Genomic DNA, 17,777 nt, shown 5'->3' with positions numbered 1-17,777 from the left:
TGAGTTTTTTAAGCTACTCTATCAAGTCCTGTTGTACTGTTCAGAGGACATCCTGGGCTTTCTAGTGATGTGTCATTTGATTGGCTGGCATGCTAGGAACCACTTCTTACACTGCATCTAATATGGCTGACACACAAACGAGCACATTTTATGGGAAGGAGAGAGGCATGTCAAATGTAGATTTTTAAAAGTTTTTTACTACTATTATTACTATTATTATTATTGTTACATACTATTATTATTGTTACATATATATTTGTTTATTAAAGGGTCAGGAACAATACATTTATCTTTCAAAGCTGTAAACTGTTTGTGTTTCAAAATATCATCCTTTTTTTAATGTCCACCAGGACCATCTTAATGTAATTACTAGCCCCTATCACATGGTGATACCGTAAATTTTCCGAAACGACTTTACTGATAAATTAAAAAGCGCTGTTCACACAGATGACTGTTACAGATTTTTTTCCGAAAAAGAACGTTTACACATCCATTTTAAAATATCGGTAAATTCTGACATCATTACCCAGAAATGACCTCTAAACGGCTTTTACTTGTAAACAATTGACTACATTACAAACTCTGTGGATGGATAAATAATGTGAACAACTTCGATAAAAACGTATGGAGGAACACTTTCGCATGTTAAGATTTACATGATATGTGTGTGTGCTGTCGCTCACCGGCTCCTTGACAGGCACACACGATGCGTCAAGCAACTGAAGAAAGCAGAGCTTTAAAGTAAACAAACAACAGCCTATAATAAGCATCTCATCTATAATTATTTACTCAGTTGGCATTAAGAAGGAGCATATAAACGTTATCTGACTAACATCCAGCAGCTACTGTAAATGTGTCTTGAAAAATATTCAAAGGCTTTTATTTTCATAAACTGCGCGGACGTGAATGCGTCTGACTGTTCTGATTGGCTAAAGCAGAAGTCTTACGTCAGCACGTTCTAGACGTGAACCAGCTCTTTCCGGCAATCTTGCTTCCGCGTTCAGTGCAGCATTCCAGCAAATTACCTGTAAAGTTACAACTTCTCTTTCTGGAAAATAGCCAGAACAAATTTACCGGTATTTTCAAAAAGGGCCTGTTCACGCATACACACCTACTGGAAAATTGCTGGTAATTTTCCGGAAAGGTTTGTATGTGTGAAAGGGGCTACTGACTGCATGTTGTAGGAGACAGAACTGAAGCAGAGAGGATTCTTTATTAGAGAGTTGATGGAGACTCTGACTTAGAGTGTAACAAACAGACAATTGGAGACAATTAGAGAATGACAATCAGTTTTAAATCTCTTTTAAGTTAAATTTGTTTTGGATTAACATCACTTTCTCGTTTGTTTGTTTTTGTTTTTTTTTTTTATTTGGCTCTCAGACGAATCTGTTTCAGGAATTTCAATACAAAAGGAAAAGATTACAATAATGGATCATATCCCTGTACAGTCATATCCTGTACAGTTTTATTGTCTGAGTGCCGGTCGTTTTGAACTAAAATGGTCTTGCGGTCCACTACAGTGGACATGCTGTAAGATTTCAAATAAAAACAAAATGTAAAAACTCTAAATTGTAGAATTTTTTTTTAACCCAAAGGATGTAGAAAATCACAGAAAATATTTACTGTAGGTCTGAGGAGGATATACACGAGTGTGAATACTGATATTTTTGTCATTGAATTTCAAATAGGGTCAATTTAAAGGCCAAAGGCTTATGTTTTTTTCAGTTACAAGTGACCTGCTGATGGTTTGCTTTATATTTTACAGTAGGCTATTGTTTGTGCATAAACATGTCTAGATATTGTAATAAACACACTGTTTGTTTGAAAACAACATTTTTTTCATCCCTACTGCAAACTTATATGAGTGATAATGGTATTAAATGTGGAGGGGGTCTTACAGTAATTTCCATGAAAAAAGGGTCTCTGGTAAAGAAAGGATGGGAACCACTGCTGTATGTCACTAATATCCTTGTGGGTGTTCTGCTATTGGTCTCACACTCTGCAGAAATCTGTGTTGCTGTATGATTGTCTGACCTTTTTTGCAAAGAATAAAACTTTAAAAGACACTTTGGGTAAGACTTTGTCTTCTTTACCACTGAGAGAGCCTCCTTAAAGAAAATAGCCACTACAAAGGTATACCGTGGTTTGGAAAAGTCAAGGTTTTAAAGCTGACCAAATTTTCTGCTTTACCGTTCCTATTGTGTATGTCAGGGTTTTTTTCTTTGTTTTTTTAGGACAACAGTATCTCCAGCAGAAAAGATCTCCTAAATTGTCTTTTTAAACTGTGAATAAATCTGTTTCTGAAACTAATGAAGACAGCAGAAGTCAAAGATTCATTTGAATTATTCAGTCTGACATGTTTACTGCTCCACAATATTTTAAATGTTTCTCAAAATAAAATATTTATTTTTAAAGGGGGAAAAAGTTTGAGTATTTTACTCAGACATTTAAAAAGAGTGAATATTAGAGCAGTAATCACAATACCGTCAAAACATCAAACAGTGATTTTTTTATCCAAGGTTATCATACTGTCAGAATCATATACCGGCCCATGCCTGCACTGGAGAAAGACCATATATAACTATTAGATATCACAGGCCAGTTTTACCTCAGATTGATAGTGGACATTAACATGCACTTCTCATGGGTATATGTTTCTTATTTATGTTTCTTTCCTTCTTTATCAGTTCATATTTTCAGAATGTATCACTCAAAAACAAGATAAAAGTATTAAGAGGCAAATGTCACGCTATCCTGACTGAAATATAACGTTAGCTTTGACTCTGTTACATGAAAGCAAGTTAAAAATTAAGCTAAAGATTAAATTAATGCTAAGCTAAATTAAGTTTCTACATTCTAAAACGCTTAACGTAGTTTAAGCCATTTTTAAGAAAATTTAAAGTCAACCCGAAACACTTCATAATAGGTGCACTCCCAAAACAAACCACTTACTATTTCTCCTGACTGAAAACCCGCTTTCTTCTAAACCTACAGGCAGCCAATCGGCTTTCGCTGATCAGCGTGCAGGCAAATATCCCGCCCACAGCGCTTATTCTGAGGCGGAGATCGGAGAGAGCAGAACTTTGCTGTTTGAGGTTTAATTGGTTTATTTCCTCTTCTGTTACAGGTGTTGTTCGTCTGTTCAGAGTAAGTGTCAGACTTGCGGGAATTATCTTGCGGTGTGAACCGCTTTAACATATGTGCTCAATGCTAATATACTCTCTTGTTTTTAGCTCGATGCTACGCTGTAAACACTCTTGTAATGTCTTACTCACGGGTTATCTGGACACCTTTCATTTGTGTCTCCATCTAATTCATTCACTAAGAGGTAGTTTAATGCTGATTATATTGAATATTGACTGTTTAACTGAACATATGCTTGTGTAAACTCTTGAAGAGACGCAAACGCTTTATTTTGCAGTAAAGCAGAATTTGGGATTAGTATAATAATATAAAACACTTAATTCATTAAAATATTGAGAGATAAATGTAAGCAATCAGAGACATGATCACGCTGCACACATGACATGTAGAATCGGCCACTCAAGACTTACACACACATTTATTGAACAGGGGAGAAACACCTATTTGTAGCTTGTGTGAGAATATTTTGATGGTAAAACATATTTTAATAGGATGTATTTTATAAATGATATTAGAGAGTGTTTTAATTCAGAAAATATTTTGAGGAAAATGTTTAGAAAATGTGTTTTCTGGAGTAATTTTACAGTATCATTGTAAATACTTCATAAAACTTTTTATCAGTGTTGTTGTTTGTATGTTTTAATACAATTATTGATGTTTAAGAAACAGTTATGGTTGTAAATTATATACTGAATATTTAATGCAAGTGTTTCCATTATAAACACTGGAATATTCCCATCAGGCTCAAGTGAAGAGTTTACTGAAGGACAGCGAGAACATGAGTGATCCAGAACCCTGCAGAATTAAACCTGAAGATACTGAACAACAAATAGGTTGGTGTTTACTCCTGATTCTTCATTAATAAGCCTGAAAAACAATAATGATGAGAAGCTTTGAACAGTTGATCTGATTCATTAAACAAGCACAAAAACAAACGATTTTATATGAAGAAAGAGAAAAGTGAAATACACTTTCTGTTCTCAAGGTAATAAATGTGGAGTGCAGCTCAGTTGTCTTTTATTCCCATGTTTTGATCAAATGCTCAGTAAAAGGAGATTTGTTAAACATTTAACCCTCTGCCTGGGGTCTAAAGAGAAATGTTGGCATTCCCTAACATTTGTGCTGTTTTCACTCACAGGTCTGAGTAATCAGGTCTGGGTGTGGCTACAGAAATTGAACTTGGGTGTGATAAACCAGTTATGTATTAACGGGGAAAACTTTTCATATAAAAGGTAGAAACTAAGCTTTTTTTGCACTGTAACTGATGATCAACAGAATTAAAATCAAAATTACAGCTTGTATAGCCAATGATTTTAGCGCCTTTTGACTTCAGCTTTTGATGAGAGTTTAAAAGACTTAATAAAAACCTGATTTTTTATTTTTTTTTTCAGACCTAATTGAAAAGAATGTGGTGAGTAAAGAGGAGGAACATCATGTCAAAATTGAGGAAAAAAATCATATACAGACTTGCAGTATTTTGAAACCAAGAGACAGGACTCATTTCACCTTCACTCAGTGTAGAAAGAGTTGTGGAGGAAAAGACGATCTTAAGATTCACATGAAGATCCACACTGGAGAGAAACCATTCACCTGCACTCAGTGTGGGAAAAGCTTCAGCTATTCATCATCCCTTAATGAACACATGGTGATCCACACTGGAGAGAAACCATTCACATGCACTCAGTGTGGGAAGAGTTTCAGCCGATCATCCAACCTTAGTCAACACATGATGATCCACGTTGGAGAGAAACCATTCATCTGCACTCAGTGTGGGAAGAGTTTCTGCCGACTATCCAACCTTAATCAACACATGACGACCCACACTGGAGAGAAACCATTTACATGTTCTCAGTGTGGGAAGAGTTTCAGCCAATCATCAAACCTTAATCAACACTTGACGATCCACACCGGAGAGAAACCATACACATGCACTCAGTGTGGGAAGAGCTTCAGCCAATCATCAAGCCTTAATAAACACATGATGATTCACACTGGAGAGAAACCATTCACATGTTCTCAGTGTGGGAAGAGTTTCAACCAATCAACAAACCTTAATCACCACATGATGATCCACACTGGAGAGACACCATTCACCTGCACTCAGTGTGGGAAGAGTTTCAGCCAGTCATCATCCCTTAATCTACACATGAGGATTCACGCTGAAGAGAAACCATTCAGATGCACTCATTCTAGAGTCTTTGGTACTGCTAAACACTATAGCCGCGTTTCCACTGTCGCATCCAAATCAAGCTAGGGCCAGTCGCGTTTCCATAGTAATTCCCGGGGCCTAATCGAGCCAAAGAGAGGCTTTCTTGGGGCCAGCAGCTAGCCGTTTCCGGCTGAACATCTTGGGATAAAGTGAGCGAGCTGGGGAATCAGGATGTAGTGAAAGGTGAGCGCTAAAAATGGAACTGAACGCAAATACTGTCGCTGCTAACGCATATTGTCATAATAGATCAGCGTCTCACTCACTGATGAAAAAATATTAATAACGAAAAAACAACAAATGGATGCAAATAAACAACCAGAAATTCGAGACCGCTTTATCCATGATAACAAAATAAAAGCCATTAAACTCTTATGAACAAAACTGCTGTCACTGAATTCAGAAGGCATAAAAAATAAAACAAGTTAATTTCACGAGCAGATTTCTCTTTGATTGAATATACAGTTTTTATATATTAAATACAGGCTTTTAAGTAACTGAAGTAAAGTAAAAGTTCATCTTCTGTGATTGTGACCCTCTTTTTGTAAAAATAGTGATATTTCAATTGCATCCGCTCCCACAATAAGCAAGATTCTGGTAGTGTCCAAGTCTGACTTCTGATGTGTTTAACATCATGGTTCGGTGCGCTTTAATGGCCATTTCCACTGTCAAAAGGCGTACCGAACCATATCGTAACACTTTTTCGGCACCCTTTCGAAAGGGTACCAAACACGAGAAAGCATACCAAAAGGTGGAGCTACACGCGCAGCTGAACGCTGATTGGTTACAGAGATGCATCGCAAGCTAGTCTGGAGCTAGCCAGATGAAAACAAAGGAGCCGCCATGTTGTTATACACAGCCAAGACATTACACTGTAAAACTGACAAACAAACCTCGTCTTAGTCTTGATGTACAGACACAAAGCCAAGAAGAACAAAATCTGCCATGTCCTGTTGTTCTTTTACGAGGCCGTCTAAAAGTGCGCGAACTACTTGAGCTGAAGATAATAACGGGTGCGTGATTATTAAAGTGTCTCTATCATCTGATCCATTCAGAAAGAAAAGGACAAACGCGAGAGTGAAGCGCGAACAAAGGAGAAGCCCGACAACACACAGGAGCAAATCGTTTCAGCAACCTGAATCACGAACAAACTGCCATGTTTATCTTCGCCTTTTGGACTATTATAAACTAGGGCTCGAAATTAAGCTTTCTGCTTGGAAGCACCGGTGCTCCTAACTTAAAAAATGTAGGCGCATCAGCCAAAATTTAGTCGCATTTATAAGCACCGTTACTACTACGTTTTATACAAACATATTTATTGCATTAGAAATCAACACTAGTCAAACTAACAAGCAAAAAAAAAAAAAATATATATATATATGTATATATATGTATATATATATATATATATATATATATATATATATATATATATATATATATATATGCATGGAAAATATGTCTCAAAGAAATCCCGTTATCAATAGAAAATAGATTTTTGTAACATAACTAAGTGACCAAAAGATACACGGACCGCTCACCGGCCCTGCACACACTGCTTGACATGAATCCGTTAACGATATAACTGTGCTGTTCTCACGGGTGCTGTCTGATATTGCACTGATGCTTTTGACATATAATGTGCCTTATTTTATGCATACGTCATATTAGCAGCAATACATTTCAAGAGTAGCGATATTAGTTTACTCGTTGTAAGCCCGTTTGCGATGGTGTACGTGGTGTTCAATTTGACATAGCTGCCACTTGCACATCGGACAGCATCTGGCGATTATATGAAGGATTAAACAGAAGCTCTCGTGCTAGATGTGGCAAACAGTTACCTGAAAATTCCATCCCACAGACTTTTCATAGCGGACTTGAAGCCAATGGAGATCTTTTATCCACTCTTGGAAAAGTGTAGATGGTTCAATTCAATTAAATTCAGCTTTATTTGTATAGCGCTTTTACAATGTAGATTGTCAAAGCAGCTTCACATAAATGGTCATAGTAACTGGAACAGTGTGGTTCAGGTTTTAGTGTTTTTAGTGTTTAGATGGTGGAGTAACATTCACCACATGGTCACTACTAAGATGTGTCATTATTTGTAACTTTAGGTGGTTTCTAAAACAAAATCTGTCAGTGTTATCTGCATTCTCATCTTCAGCGCTTTACAGTTTTTCTTGGTAGTAGCTCTCTCTGTCATCCCGAGCCAGAAGGCATTGACAGTGATTGACAGCTGATATTTCAGTGCTAAAGCAGTGGTGGGCCAATAAGAAGAGTGCAAAGGCGGGGCAAGCATTACGGACTTGGCTTTGTTTACTGCAGCAAGTTGACATGACAACTGTTTTAAACCATTCCTGAGCGCTGCGTTTCGCGTTTCAAGTGCAGAGATGCATTCTGCGTGATTGTCTCCTGAATCATGTGGTGAACATTTTGCAGTAAAAACCTGTCGCACACAACAATTTTACTCACAAATGCTCCCAAATATATTTTGAGGTCGCATAGGTAAAATTTCGGGCACATATGCGACCAAAATGGTCGCAATTTTGAGCCCTGTAAACTGGGAATGACAGAATGACTCTCTAACAGAGCTTACATGTGCTGCTGAAGATTGCAGACACAGATGAGAGGTCTGCACTGACTGTGGGCTATATTTTGTGTTGTTTTGAACCTAAATAAGCACTAAATGTCTGCTGTGTGTAGTTTTTCTGTAATTGGTAACATCGGAAACTGTAAGGGTCTGTATGTGTTCATATATGTTCATTTATTTATTTCATATATGATCATTGATTCACACTGATCGCACGTCATTGATCTGCAGTTATAATCAAATGTTCATGGGAAAGTTAGTAATAAACATTTATACACAAGTGTTTATGTGTAAAGCCTCTGTTTTGTGAGAAGTGCTTCTCATATATGTAAACAACCCGTACAGCTTTACTGTAGACATTTATTCGAGGGAGAAATACGTTGACTGAAATTTTCTGTACACCACGCCCACCAAAAGGGTACCTATCCGCTTGTTAAGTGTGACGTCACATGGAGCGGCTTCCGGGTCCAAGCGCTCTATTCAACTGAATGGCGAGATTTATGAAATGGTAATAATAAACGTTTACAAAGCGATTTAATACTTTCGAAAGTCACGATCGCAATATATATGTCCATGCCTAATATCTGATGCCCAGAAAGTGATTCATTGTTTTATTAATTGTTTAAATTTTGGTATTTGTTATGCAGCAAGCCCAGAGATTGTTGTGTACACTATGACTTTATGTAAAATTAACTTTAATGTGTGATAGGAATAAATCATGAACGAATGATTTTTCCACTCAAATGAATGGCGGCTTGGACCCAAAAACAGTATTACATACGTCACCAACACGTCACCACTTAACAAGCGGATGGTAGTGGAAATGCAAGCCTGATAAAGGTGAGCCGTACCGTACTGAGCTGTACCAGTCAGTGGAAACGGGCCGTAACTGCAGCCGCCTGCTCTCGTCTACGATGCAGTTAAGGTGAGGCAGACCTCAAAGGAGCCCATTACCACCGTGTCAATAAACACTTCTCATGTTTCTTTTTTCCCCTATTTATGTTTCTTACCTTTATCAGTTCATGTTTTCTGTGTACCACACAAAACCAAGATAAAGATATTAAGATGCACATTTCACGCTATCCTGACTGAAATATAACGTTAGCCCTGACTCAGTTACATGAAGGCAAGTTCAAAATTAAGCTAATGCTAAGCTAAATTAAGTTTCTACATTCTAAAACAAAATTTTTTTTTAAGAAAATATAAAGTCGACCCAAAACACTTCATAATAGGTGCACCACCAAAACAAACCACTTACTATTTCTCCTGACTAAATACTCTCAATGATTCTGGATCTACAGGCAGCCAATCAGCTTTCTCAGAGTCAGCTACAGGCAGCCAATCAGCTTTTGTTGATCGACGTTCAGGCAAACATCCCGCCTACGGCGCTGATTCTGAGGCTAGTATGGGTAACTGCAGTCTGGAGAAATGGGCGTGGCAAATGGTTTTTCATTGGTAAGTTTTTTTTCCGGTAGGGGCGTGGCAAAAGGTTTTAATTGGTCAAAGGTTTTATTTCTGGTCAAATGCGTTGACCAATTAGATGAATAATAAATAAGATGCTCGTTTAGCTTAAGGGTGGATCATTCTACTTTATGCTACTGGTGTTTAAAATAAAAAATTAAACGTTAAATTAAACGTAATCACAAGTTTCATTAAAATAATGGATAAATCAGCATTCGAATGGATACAAATGCTTGAATATCATTGGACAAATGAATTGTTTTTGTTCTTTTTAGTGGTTATTTATAAATGCACTACTTAGTAAAGGGATGTATTCAGTACTATTTTAAACTGTGACTTAGTTGTTTCTCAGTGTCACTGAAATTATTGCCTAAAATAACTTAAATTTAGATTTTGACTTTTTTTTTGTCTGGTAAATATATGTTGTTCAAATGTCACAGATTTATAATAAAGTTAACTCATTAGTAACCTAATGTTAAGTGATATTAATCAATTTAGAACACAGACACAAGTTCAATAAACATTTCGGTTTAATTATCAAAATACAAATAAAACAATCTCTTAATAAAAAACATGCCATCCACTGACTACAAATCCATACATCCATCAGTTCACCACAAATCCATCCATTAAGTACAAATCCATCCATTCATCGTTTAGTAGCAGTGCATAGGGCAGAAGTCGTCAGACTCTTGTCTGAATAGAATGCTTTGTACATCCCTTTCCTCCCATCGCCACAGTATCCAGTGTTTTTGTAGAGCCAACCACAGGATTCACATCTGGAGAGCTTGAACTCCACTATATATTTGACCAAGATGAAGGATTCCATGAGGCCTCCTTCATCATAAACATGTAAAAGAACCTTTCTGAACAGGTCTGATGGTAGCTGAATTAAAGACGTTTCTGTGTGGAGTTTGCATGTTCTTCATGCCTTCGCGTGGGTTTCCTCCGGGTGCTCCGGTTTCCCCCACAGTCCAAAGACATGCGGTACAGGTGAATTGGGTAGGGTAAATTTTGTCAACTTTAATTTTGTCCGAATTAGCCGATAAACTGACAAAACGTAAAATACTTTTGTTTCCTCGTGAGATCAGGCTGAGGACACCGACCCTCCCGGACCGAGTTTGGACACGCCTGATCTATATTAATGAATTATCCTCAACTTAAAGAACAAAACATTCTCTAATATCTTTTAAATGTGTAATGACAGGGTTTAACACATTTGGGTGCTGTGAATACTGAAAGAGTTGAGCTCTTTCAGACGAAAATAATGATTTTAAATAATAAATAATGAACTATTGCCTACATACAATCCTGATATCAAGTTACATGTACTCAAAAACCAGAGGACTTAAATTTTTTTTTGCTCAAAGTGCATAGAGGATAGATCGACAGATATTTCAAGTGATTAATGAACGACTTAAACCTGATAGAATATAAAATAATTATTTCCCCTATCTGCACATGCAGCAATGAAAGAATCACTCGGAAAGGACTCGTTATTGCAGAGTCACATTAAAGATTTGTTCCAGAACAACCCATCAATACTGCAAGTTTGCATATCTGTTAAGGTTACTCTCAGACGTGACACTCTTGTGTGTTTTTCAATGTTTCTGACTGACTGAATCTCACTTGTTTCTGTCCAGTGTGAGTCCTCTCATGTGTTTTCAGGCTTCTTAACTTACTGAATTTCTTGTCGCAGTGTGAACAGCTGTACGGTCTCTCTTCAGTGTGAATCCTCTCATGTGATTTCAGGCTTCTTAACTTACTGAATTTCTTGTCGCAGTGTGAACAGCTGTACGGTTTCTCTCCAGTGTGAGTCCTCTCATGTGATTTCTGGCTTACTAACTGACTGAATCTCTTGTCGCAGTGTGAACACGGATAAGGTTTTTCTCCAGTGTGAATCCTCTCATGTGTTATCAGGTTTCTTAACTGACTGAATCTTTTGTCGCAGTGTGAACAGGTATAAGGTTTCTCTCCAGTGTGAATCCTCTCATGTATTTTCATATTTGATAACCGACCGAATCTTTTGTCGCAGTGTGAACACTTGTATGGTTTCTCTCCGGTGTGAGTCCTCTCATGTGTTTTCTGGCATCCTAACCAACTGAATCTCATGTCGCAGTGTGAACACTTGTATCGTTTTTCTCCACTGTGAATCATCTGGTGTTGTTGTAAGTTTGCAGCTGTAACAAAGGTCTTCTCACACTCAGAGCACACATACTCTCTCACACTGTTGTGGATCTTCTGATGTCTTCTTAAATTTACTTGATGTGCAAAACTCTTTCCACACACAGTGCATGAATATGGCTTCTCAGTTGCATGAACTCTAAGGTGATCATTCAGGCCTGAAGACAACCTAAATGATTTTCCGCACTGATCACATGTGTGTGCTTTCTTTCCAGTGTGGATCAACATGTGTCTTCTAAGGGCTGATGAGTCTTTGAAACTCATCCCACACTGAGAACATGTGAATGGTCTCTCTCCAGTGTGGATCCGCATGTGGATCTTGAGACTGTCTTTGTCTGCCAGACTCTTCCCACACTGAGTGCAGGTGACACGTTTTCTGTTTTTTCTCTTCAGTGATTTTGTTTTTGCTCTCATTTTAACATGGTGTGTCTCCTCCATCAGGCCTGAAATAAATATGAAAAGACAGCATTTTATTTAAGTGATATAAACAAATGATAGCAGACAACAACTATAAACGATAACGATCATTTCAGTCTTCAGCAAGGTACACCGATCTTCCAGTCACCTTCTTTATATAAATATTTAATATTTGCCCAAACTATTTTCCTTCATTCATTCACTTTCAACAACTGCTGTAACACATTGAGCCACTAAACACTGTTCTTATGATGTTTTTCTACAGGAGGAAAATGTGAATTACTTCCAAACACTTCAACTATAGTCTGTGTTAGTAAATGCAAGACTATTGATGAAATCCAGGCAGAACACTGTAGGACAACATTTAACTGTTCTAGAGTCTACAGCTAATCAATCTGTCAGATTCAGGAGTGCATCACAGCTCTAAGAGGAAAGCGGAGAAGGCAGAGAAATCTGTGCAACCCTACTCATCCAAACATGTTGGAGTCTTTAAAGAGGAGGAATGGAGCGAACGCAGGGTAAACCGCTACAGAATCCTACTTTGGTTCCGTTTTGAAGTGAGGAGCGTAATGTCCCTGGTGCTGGTGTTTGCTTGTTATCCAGCTCGACAAGCATGACGTGAAAAATTCAAACAGAGCTTTGGCATGTCGGCAGGCACCGAGGCAGAGAAAGACGTGTCATATCATCACAATTATGCTGTTTTTAACCACCCAATGCTTATTTTATGTTTTAGACATGTAAATACACACTTGTACTAGTAAAACAAGACATTTAGAGCAGGGCCGGATTGGCTAATTGGGAGGACCGGGAGAATTCCCGCCGTTCCGTATTTTGGCTGCAGGGGCCGCTGTCCCTAGCTGCTTGCACTCTCAGCAGGCACACTTTTTTCATTTATTTACTTATTTGACCGTAACCTCACTGTTTTTATTCATTATTTTGCCGCTGCTCCGCTCCTTTTATTTATTTTCTCGCAGCCCTATGTCCAAAATGCAGCCTGCAGGTTAATGATGACGTAAATATCATTTGACCCCAAACAGCAGCACCTTAAGCCTAGTTCACACTACAGGATTTTAAACATCAGCAGATCGCTGTGCCGTTCACACTACATGACTTGACTTTGTGTCTTTTAATCTCTGTGGTGTTCACACTACGCGACACTCCGTGAACGATCTACAAGAGGGGGGTCACACACTACATGATCTGACAACATCTCATTCCCCATCAGCTCATTCAAGCTACCAAACCACAGCCAATGAAATTTTGAGGGAGGAGTCGTCTGAAAAAGCTGAACACTATTGGCTGCTTGTGTGCTGATGACATCACTGACAGCGTTTCAAGCTTTGGAGAAAGCATTTAAAAACATCGTCACATCAGCTGATTTATGAGCGGATTAATCACTCATCTGCAGGTTCCAGTGGATAGATACACAGAGAGTTTTTAATTTTTGTAATTTTATAACTCTTTGAAATAAAACTAACATATTTATAATACCCTGCCGCTTTCTAACTATCAGTGTATTTCTTTCTGACATTGTTATTTTTTTTATTACAAAACAGTAAAGAACTGAGCATTTCTGCCTTAAATTACCATATTGGTCAAAATGACTGCATGCATGTCTGATACTTTTCGCTGTGACTTTAAATATGTGTGCATTTTCTTGCCTAGCAACTTCCTGCTAACATAAACAAAACTTTCTGATGGCAAAAACATCAATTTATTTTAGATATCTTTCAAAACAGCATATTCTGTGCTGTTAAATAGCTCCTGTTTGAAAGTGAAAATGAAAGCCAAGACCTTTAAGTGTTTTAGTATCTCAACTACATATTTATAGGCTGTATTACCAAAAAAAATGATATTTTTAGGGTAATGGTGTCATTAAATGTGATGCCAGACATTCAAAGCTTAATTTTAATATCTCAATAATAGCTTTGAATGTAAATATGTTGTGACAGTATGGTGTTTTATATGAGAACGGTCAGAATGAGCAGTATGGTAATTCTAACAGTTACAGAATTCTAGTTCCACTGTTAATATAGCCTACTCTCATGTCTGTGCTAACGCAGAATGAAGCGAGTGCACCGATGCCCATTCTGACCAATCACAGATGTTTCTGCTGAGCTCCTGAACACACAGGCATTCAGCTCATGCTGATCTGCTCTCTCATTGGCTGCAGCTCGTCACTACATCTGACCACACGTGGGGTTGAGTCGGCCGACTGCTCTGGAATATTTAGCATGCTGAATGTTGGATTTCCGTCTGCGAGGTGTCGGCGACGCGTCAGCGAGCCTCGTTGATGCGTTGCTCAGTAGTTCACACATAAAGAGCGGTGAGCGCCGAGCACCGGCAGATTTCTTCCCGATCACAGCCCGATCTGTCGGCGAGCTCGTTAACTTCCAAATCGGGCTCAAATCAGGCTTAAAATCCTCTAGTGTGAACTAGGCATTAGTGAATATAGGAATTCGAATAATTAATATTAATGAATGTTACACCTGCTCAATGAAAATCAGATGATTCACTTCATTAATAAAGCTGACATAACTTGATCAGAAATCTAAAAAGGGAGAAAAAGATTAAGTAATCAATAGAAAGTAATACTGTGGTTCAGAGTCTTGCAGATTTATTAAAACGCACCAGCATAACAGTGCAATTGTGGTCCAGTGGTCAGCACATTGCATTATGACGCTGCAAACTATTATACAAACTATTGCAATATATCACAATATTTATTGTATCGCGATATATCGTATCGTGACTCATGTATCGTATCATGAGGCCCTTGCCAATACACAGCCCTATTGATTAGGTAAGCTTAAATTGTCTGTAGAGTATGCGTGTGAATGAGAGTGTATGGGTGTTTCCCAGTAAAGGGTTGCTGCTGGAAGGGCATCTGCTGCGTAAAACATGCTGGACGAGTTGGCGGTTCATTCTGCTGTGGCGACCCCTGATTAATAAAGGAACTAAGTCGAAAAGAAAATAAATTATTATGCCTGTTAATTAACTGTAGTAATTTATAGCAATTTAAACTCCCCCTTCAATATGTAAAGAGCTTTGACTGCATAAACTCAGGGGAAGAATGTCTGAGTGCATCAATGACTTCAGGGGTCCACTTTTTCTTGTGCTTGAATGTTAAAGCGCCCTCATATGAATTGTCAGTCACTGATATGCCGCCGCCAATTTGAGTTTGAGACCCCTGTATGATTGATTCAAGATTTTTTTTTTAATATCTGGATTGAAAACAGGACAAAACTACTACATAAATAATTATTATGATTTTAACAGCTTAGGAATGTTCAAGGACAACATGTTTGTGCACTTTCTAAAGATTTTAGTTCTGTTTTTTGAGTAAAGGGTTGTAAATGAATGATTTTCTGTTTTTAAATCAAATTCATCAATTAATCGAAAAAAATAACAGACAGATTAGTCAATTATTAAAATAGTCGTTAGTTGCAGCCCTAAAAAGTACATACATTTGAGTGTGTAACAGAAGAGTACGCAAACTTTGGCACATACTCCTTCCTCATTAACTGAACGTTATGTTGTTTAGTCACGTCCCCTTTCAATCATCTCCACACATCATCCACATTTCTTCCATATTTAATTCCCTACATTACTGGAGATTCAGCTGTGTGTTAATCTGCTATTCACAAGTCTTTCATGCAGAGAATCTCCTCAGGTCTTTAGATAAGAATAATACATTCAGAAGTTAATGATGATTCATGTAGTGGCAGTAATGAAGCAAATTAATAAAATACTACACTAAAGGAAGAAAACTAACAGTCTAACTTACAGAACTAAAACGCCCATCAGTGCTTCACACCCCAGTCCAGCAGGTGACAGTAGAGCACCTTTAATGCTGATTCACCACAAAACATCTACAGAAGAAGAGTCCAGTGGAGGAGCTCCAGACTTCTGTTCTGTGTTTACTTTATTATTAAAGTTTTCGTTTCTGAATGGGCGAGTTTGAACTACGAGTACAATAATAAAGACAAAGAATAAATTAAATTTAATATAGTTTAGCTTCATTTTTCACTTGCTTTCTTGTAACGAAGTCAAAGTTAACATTATAATTCAGTCAGGATAGCGTGAAATGTCCATCTTAATCGCTTTATCTTGCTTTTTTTTGCGATACCCTCTGAAAATATGAACTGATAAATAAGGAGAGAAACATAAATAAGGACAGAATCATACCTGTTTGTGTATGAAATATCAGCTGAAATAAAGTCCAGCGTTCCTGATCGCTTCTGTAGAGGAATTTACAGTTGAGCCCCAATATATACTGAATAAAGGCAAGCAGCTGAAGTGTCCGTCAGATAAACAGTCTGGCAGCAGAAGGTTCAATATAAAAGCTGGAGTGTGTTGTCGTGATTTCTTCAGCACTGAACCTCCACACGAGTTTTCCTTGCTCTGAGCTTTTACTCGGATAATGCCTCTGCTAACTGTGTGCTCAGCACTACTGCCATCTAGAGGACAATAACAGCAGCATCCACTAATCGCCACATCCCCTTTCATTAGAGAGAAAACATCAACAACCGATATACAACATAAAACTCTCTAATTGTGACGAAAAGACAAAGTCACCTTCACACATAATTACCTACATAGTAATTGTAATAAATACTATATAGTGTTTTACTGTACACTGAAAAAATTTATTCAAAGATGATTCCTTGGATTTACTCAATTTCTTTATGTTAAGAGGTTGTAAACAATTTATTTGGGCTGAATTTAAACAAACAAATTAAGTTGAACATTACTAAACTTCATTTGTTTGTTTAAATTCAACACAAATAAATTGTTTGCAACAGTTCTGCATGCAACACTTTTTTCAGTGTAGTAAAGTACATGAATGAATCTGTTACTGATACAAGCAGCGCTTAATTTGAACCGGATCCTGTTCTGACTGTTCTTTCCCAGTCGTGCTTTGCTCTGTTTATTTATTTATTTTTATTAAGCCCATAAACAGTGTATACAATTTATACATACACCAACAAATAGGCAGAACAATCATATTTAACAAACAAATAAAAAAAGCAAAAAGCAAAAAAAAAAAAAAAAGAAACAGCTAAACACAGGGGGTATATTAAAAAGTACATATTGAAAAAGCTAAATTTACTCAAACACAGGGAAAGAGCCGCAGACAATCTCGCAAATATACAATCTCAATGAAGCTCCAAGTGATTTTACAAGAAAGAAGTTAAAGGTTGTGGTAATATAATTTATATTCCAAAAGTAATGCAAAGTGTCAGTTTCACAGCACGCTGTGTAACTTGTTTTCTCTGTTCGGTCAACTAGTTAGGCAGTTTACCCTGCTGACCACAACACTTCATTTGCATCTGACCCAACCTACATGCTGGAAATGTATAAATGAATAGTGTTAGCTGTGCAGTTTAGAGTTTGCTTTCGATGACGCCACAGCCACGCTGAGTTCTTCTTATTAAAAAGGATTCTGCTTTGAAGACAACCGAAAGGTTCTCCCTGGTTTTTTGGGCTCTTGGAAGTTTACAACAAGGTCTACAAGTCTTTGGATGCCAACAATGTTCTTTGTGGTCATGTGCAAGAAATAATGCTCCAAGATGACCAGATTCAACACTGTGTAGTGCTAAAAACCGAGATTCTGCCTAGCCAAAGACAAGGAAAGAAGACAGAGTTAACGTAACACAAGGCCTGGGTAATTAATCACCAAAAATCATGGGTGTAAATCTGATTTAACAGTAGGGGGGGACAATAAATATAAAACTTCTTTCCAGCATTTTTTTGAAGGGGACACAAATAATA

General features: G+C 37.6%; 2 protein-coding genes and 2 long non-coding RNA genes across 7 annotated transcripts in view; 2 read left to right on the top strand and 2 right to left on the bottom strand.

Annotated features, from left to right (window-relative positions):
* Positions 1-6,480, top strand: part of LOC137487318 (uncharacterized) — a 28,086-nt gene extending 21,606 nt beyond the window's left edge. Inside the window, exons 1-4 of one of the 4 annotated variants that reach the window (XM_073944062.1) lie at positions 3,052-3,147; positions 3,234-3,328; positions 3,887-3,977; positions 4,536-6,480. In XM_073944062.1, coding sequence (XP_073800163.1) covers positions 3,923-3,977; positions 4,536-5,398 — 918 coding nt within the window. In that variant the 5' untranslated portion in view covers positions 3,052-3,147; positions 3,234-3,328; positions 3,887-3,922 and the 3' untranslated portion in view covers positions 5,399-6,480. Of the gene's footprint in view, positions 1-2,994; positions 3,148-3,233; positions 3,329-3,886; positions 3,978-4,535 lie in introns of those variants that run through there. The other 3 variants (XR_012400767.1, XM_073944063.1, XM_073944057.1) reach the window with 3 other exon arrangements.
* LOC141381117 (uncharacterized) lies at positions 1,342-6,704 on the bottom strand. The gene is made up of 3 exons (XR_012400786.1): positions 6,605-6,704; positions 5,239-6,560; positions 1,342-4,734 (listed from the first exon to the last, which is right to left on the bottom strand). It is a non-coding gene; the product is annotated as an uncharacterized lncRNA (long non-coding RNA).
* Positions 6,705-8,760: 2,056 nt separating this feature from the next.
* LOC141381115 (uncharacterized) lies at positions 8,761-16,432 on the top strand. Its single transcript, XR_012400784.1, has 4 exons — positions 8,761-11,949; positions 12,027-12,129; positions 12,268-13,050; positions 14,449-16,432. It is a non-coding gene; the product is annotated as an uncharacterized lncRNA (long non-coding RNA).
* Positions 9,914-16,408, bottom strand: LOC101884528 (uncharacterized). The gene is made up of 2 exons (XM_021471348.3): positions 16,191-16,408; positions 9,914-12,028 (listed from the first exon to the last, which is right to left on the bottom strand). Exon 2 carries the CDS (start codon positions 12,021-12,023, stop codon positions 10,977-10,979), a length of 1,047 nt encoding a protein of 348 aa, XP_021327023.2. The 5' UTR covers positions 12,024-12,028; positions 16,191-16,408; the 3' UTR covers positions 9,914-10,976.
* Positions 16,433-17,777: the final 1,345 nt, after the last annotated feature.

This window comes from Danio rerio, chromosome 3 (genome assembly GCF_049306965.1).
Source record: "Danio rerio strain Tuebingen ecotype United States chromosome 3, GRCz12tu, whole genome shotgun sequence".
In the NCBI taxonomy this organism is placed as follows: domain Eukaryota; kingdom Metazoa; phylum Chordata; class Actinopteri; order Cypriniformes; family Danionidae; genus Danio; species Danio rerio.
Note: the sequence above shows the minus strand (reverse complement) of the source record. Positions and strands in the feature narration are given on the sequence as shown.

Coding starts and splice junctions, on each gene's coding strand:
- LOC101884528 (XM_021471348.3), bottom strand. CDS start 12,023: ATGGAGGAGACACACCATGTTAAAATGAGAGCAAAAACAAAATCACTG.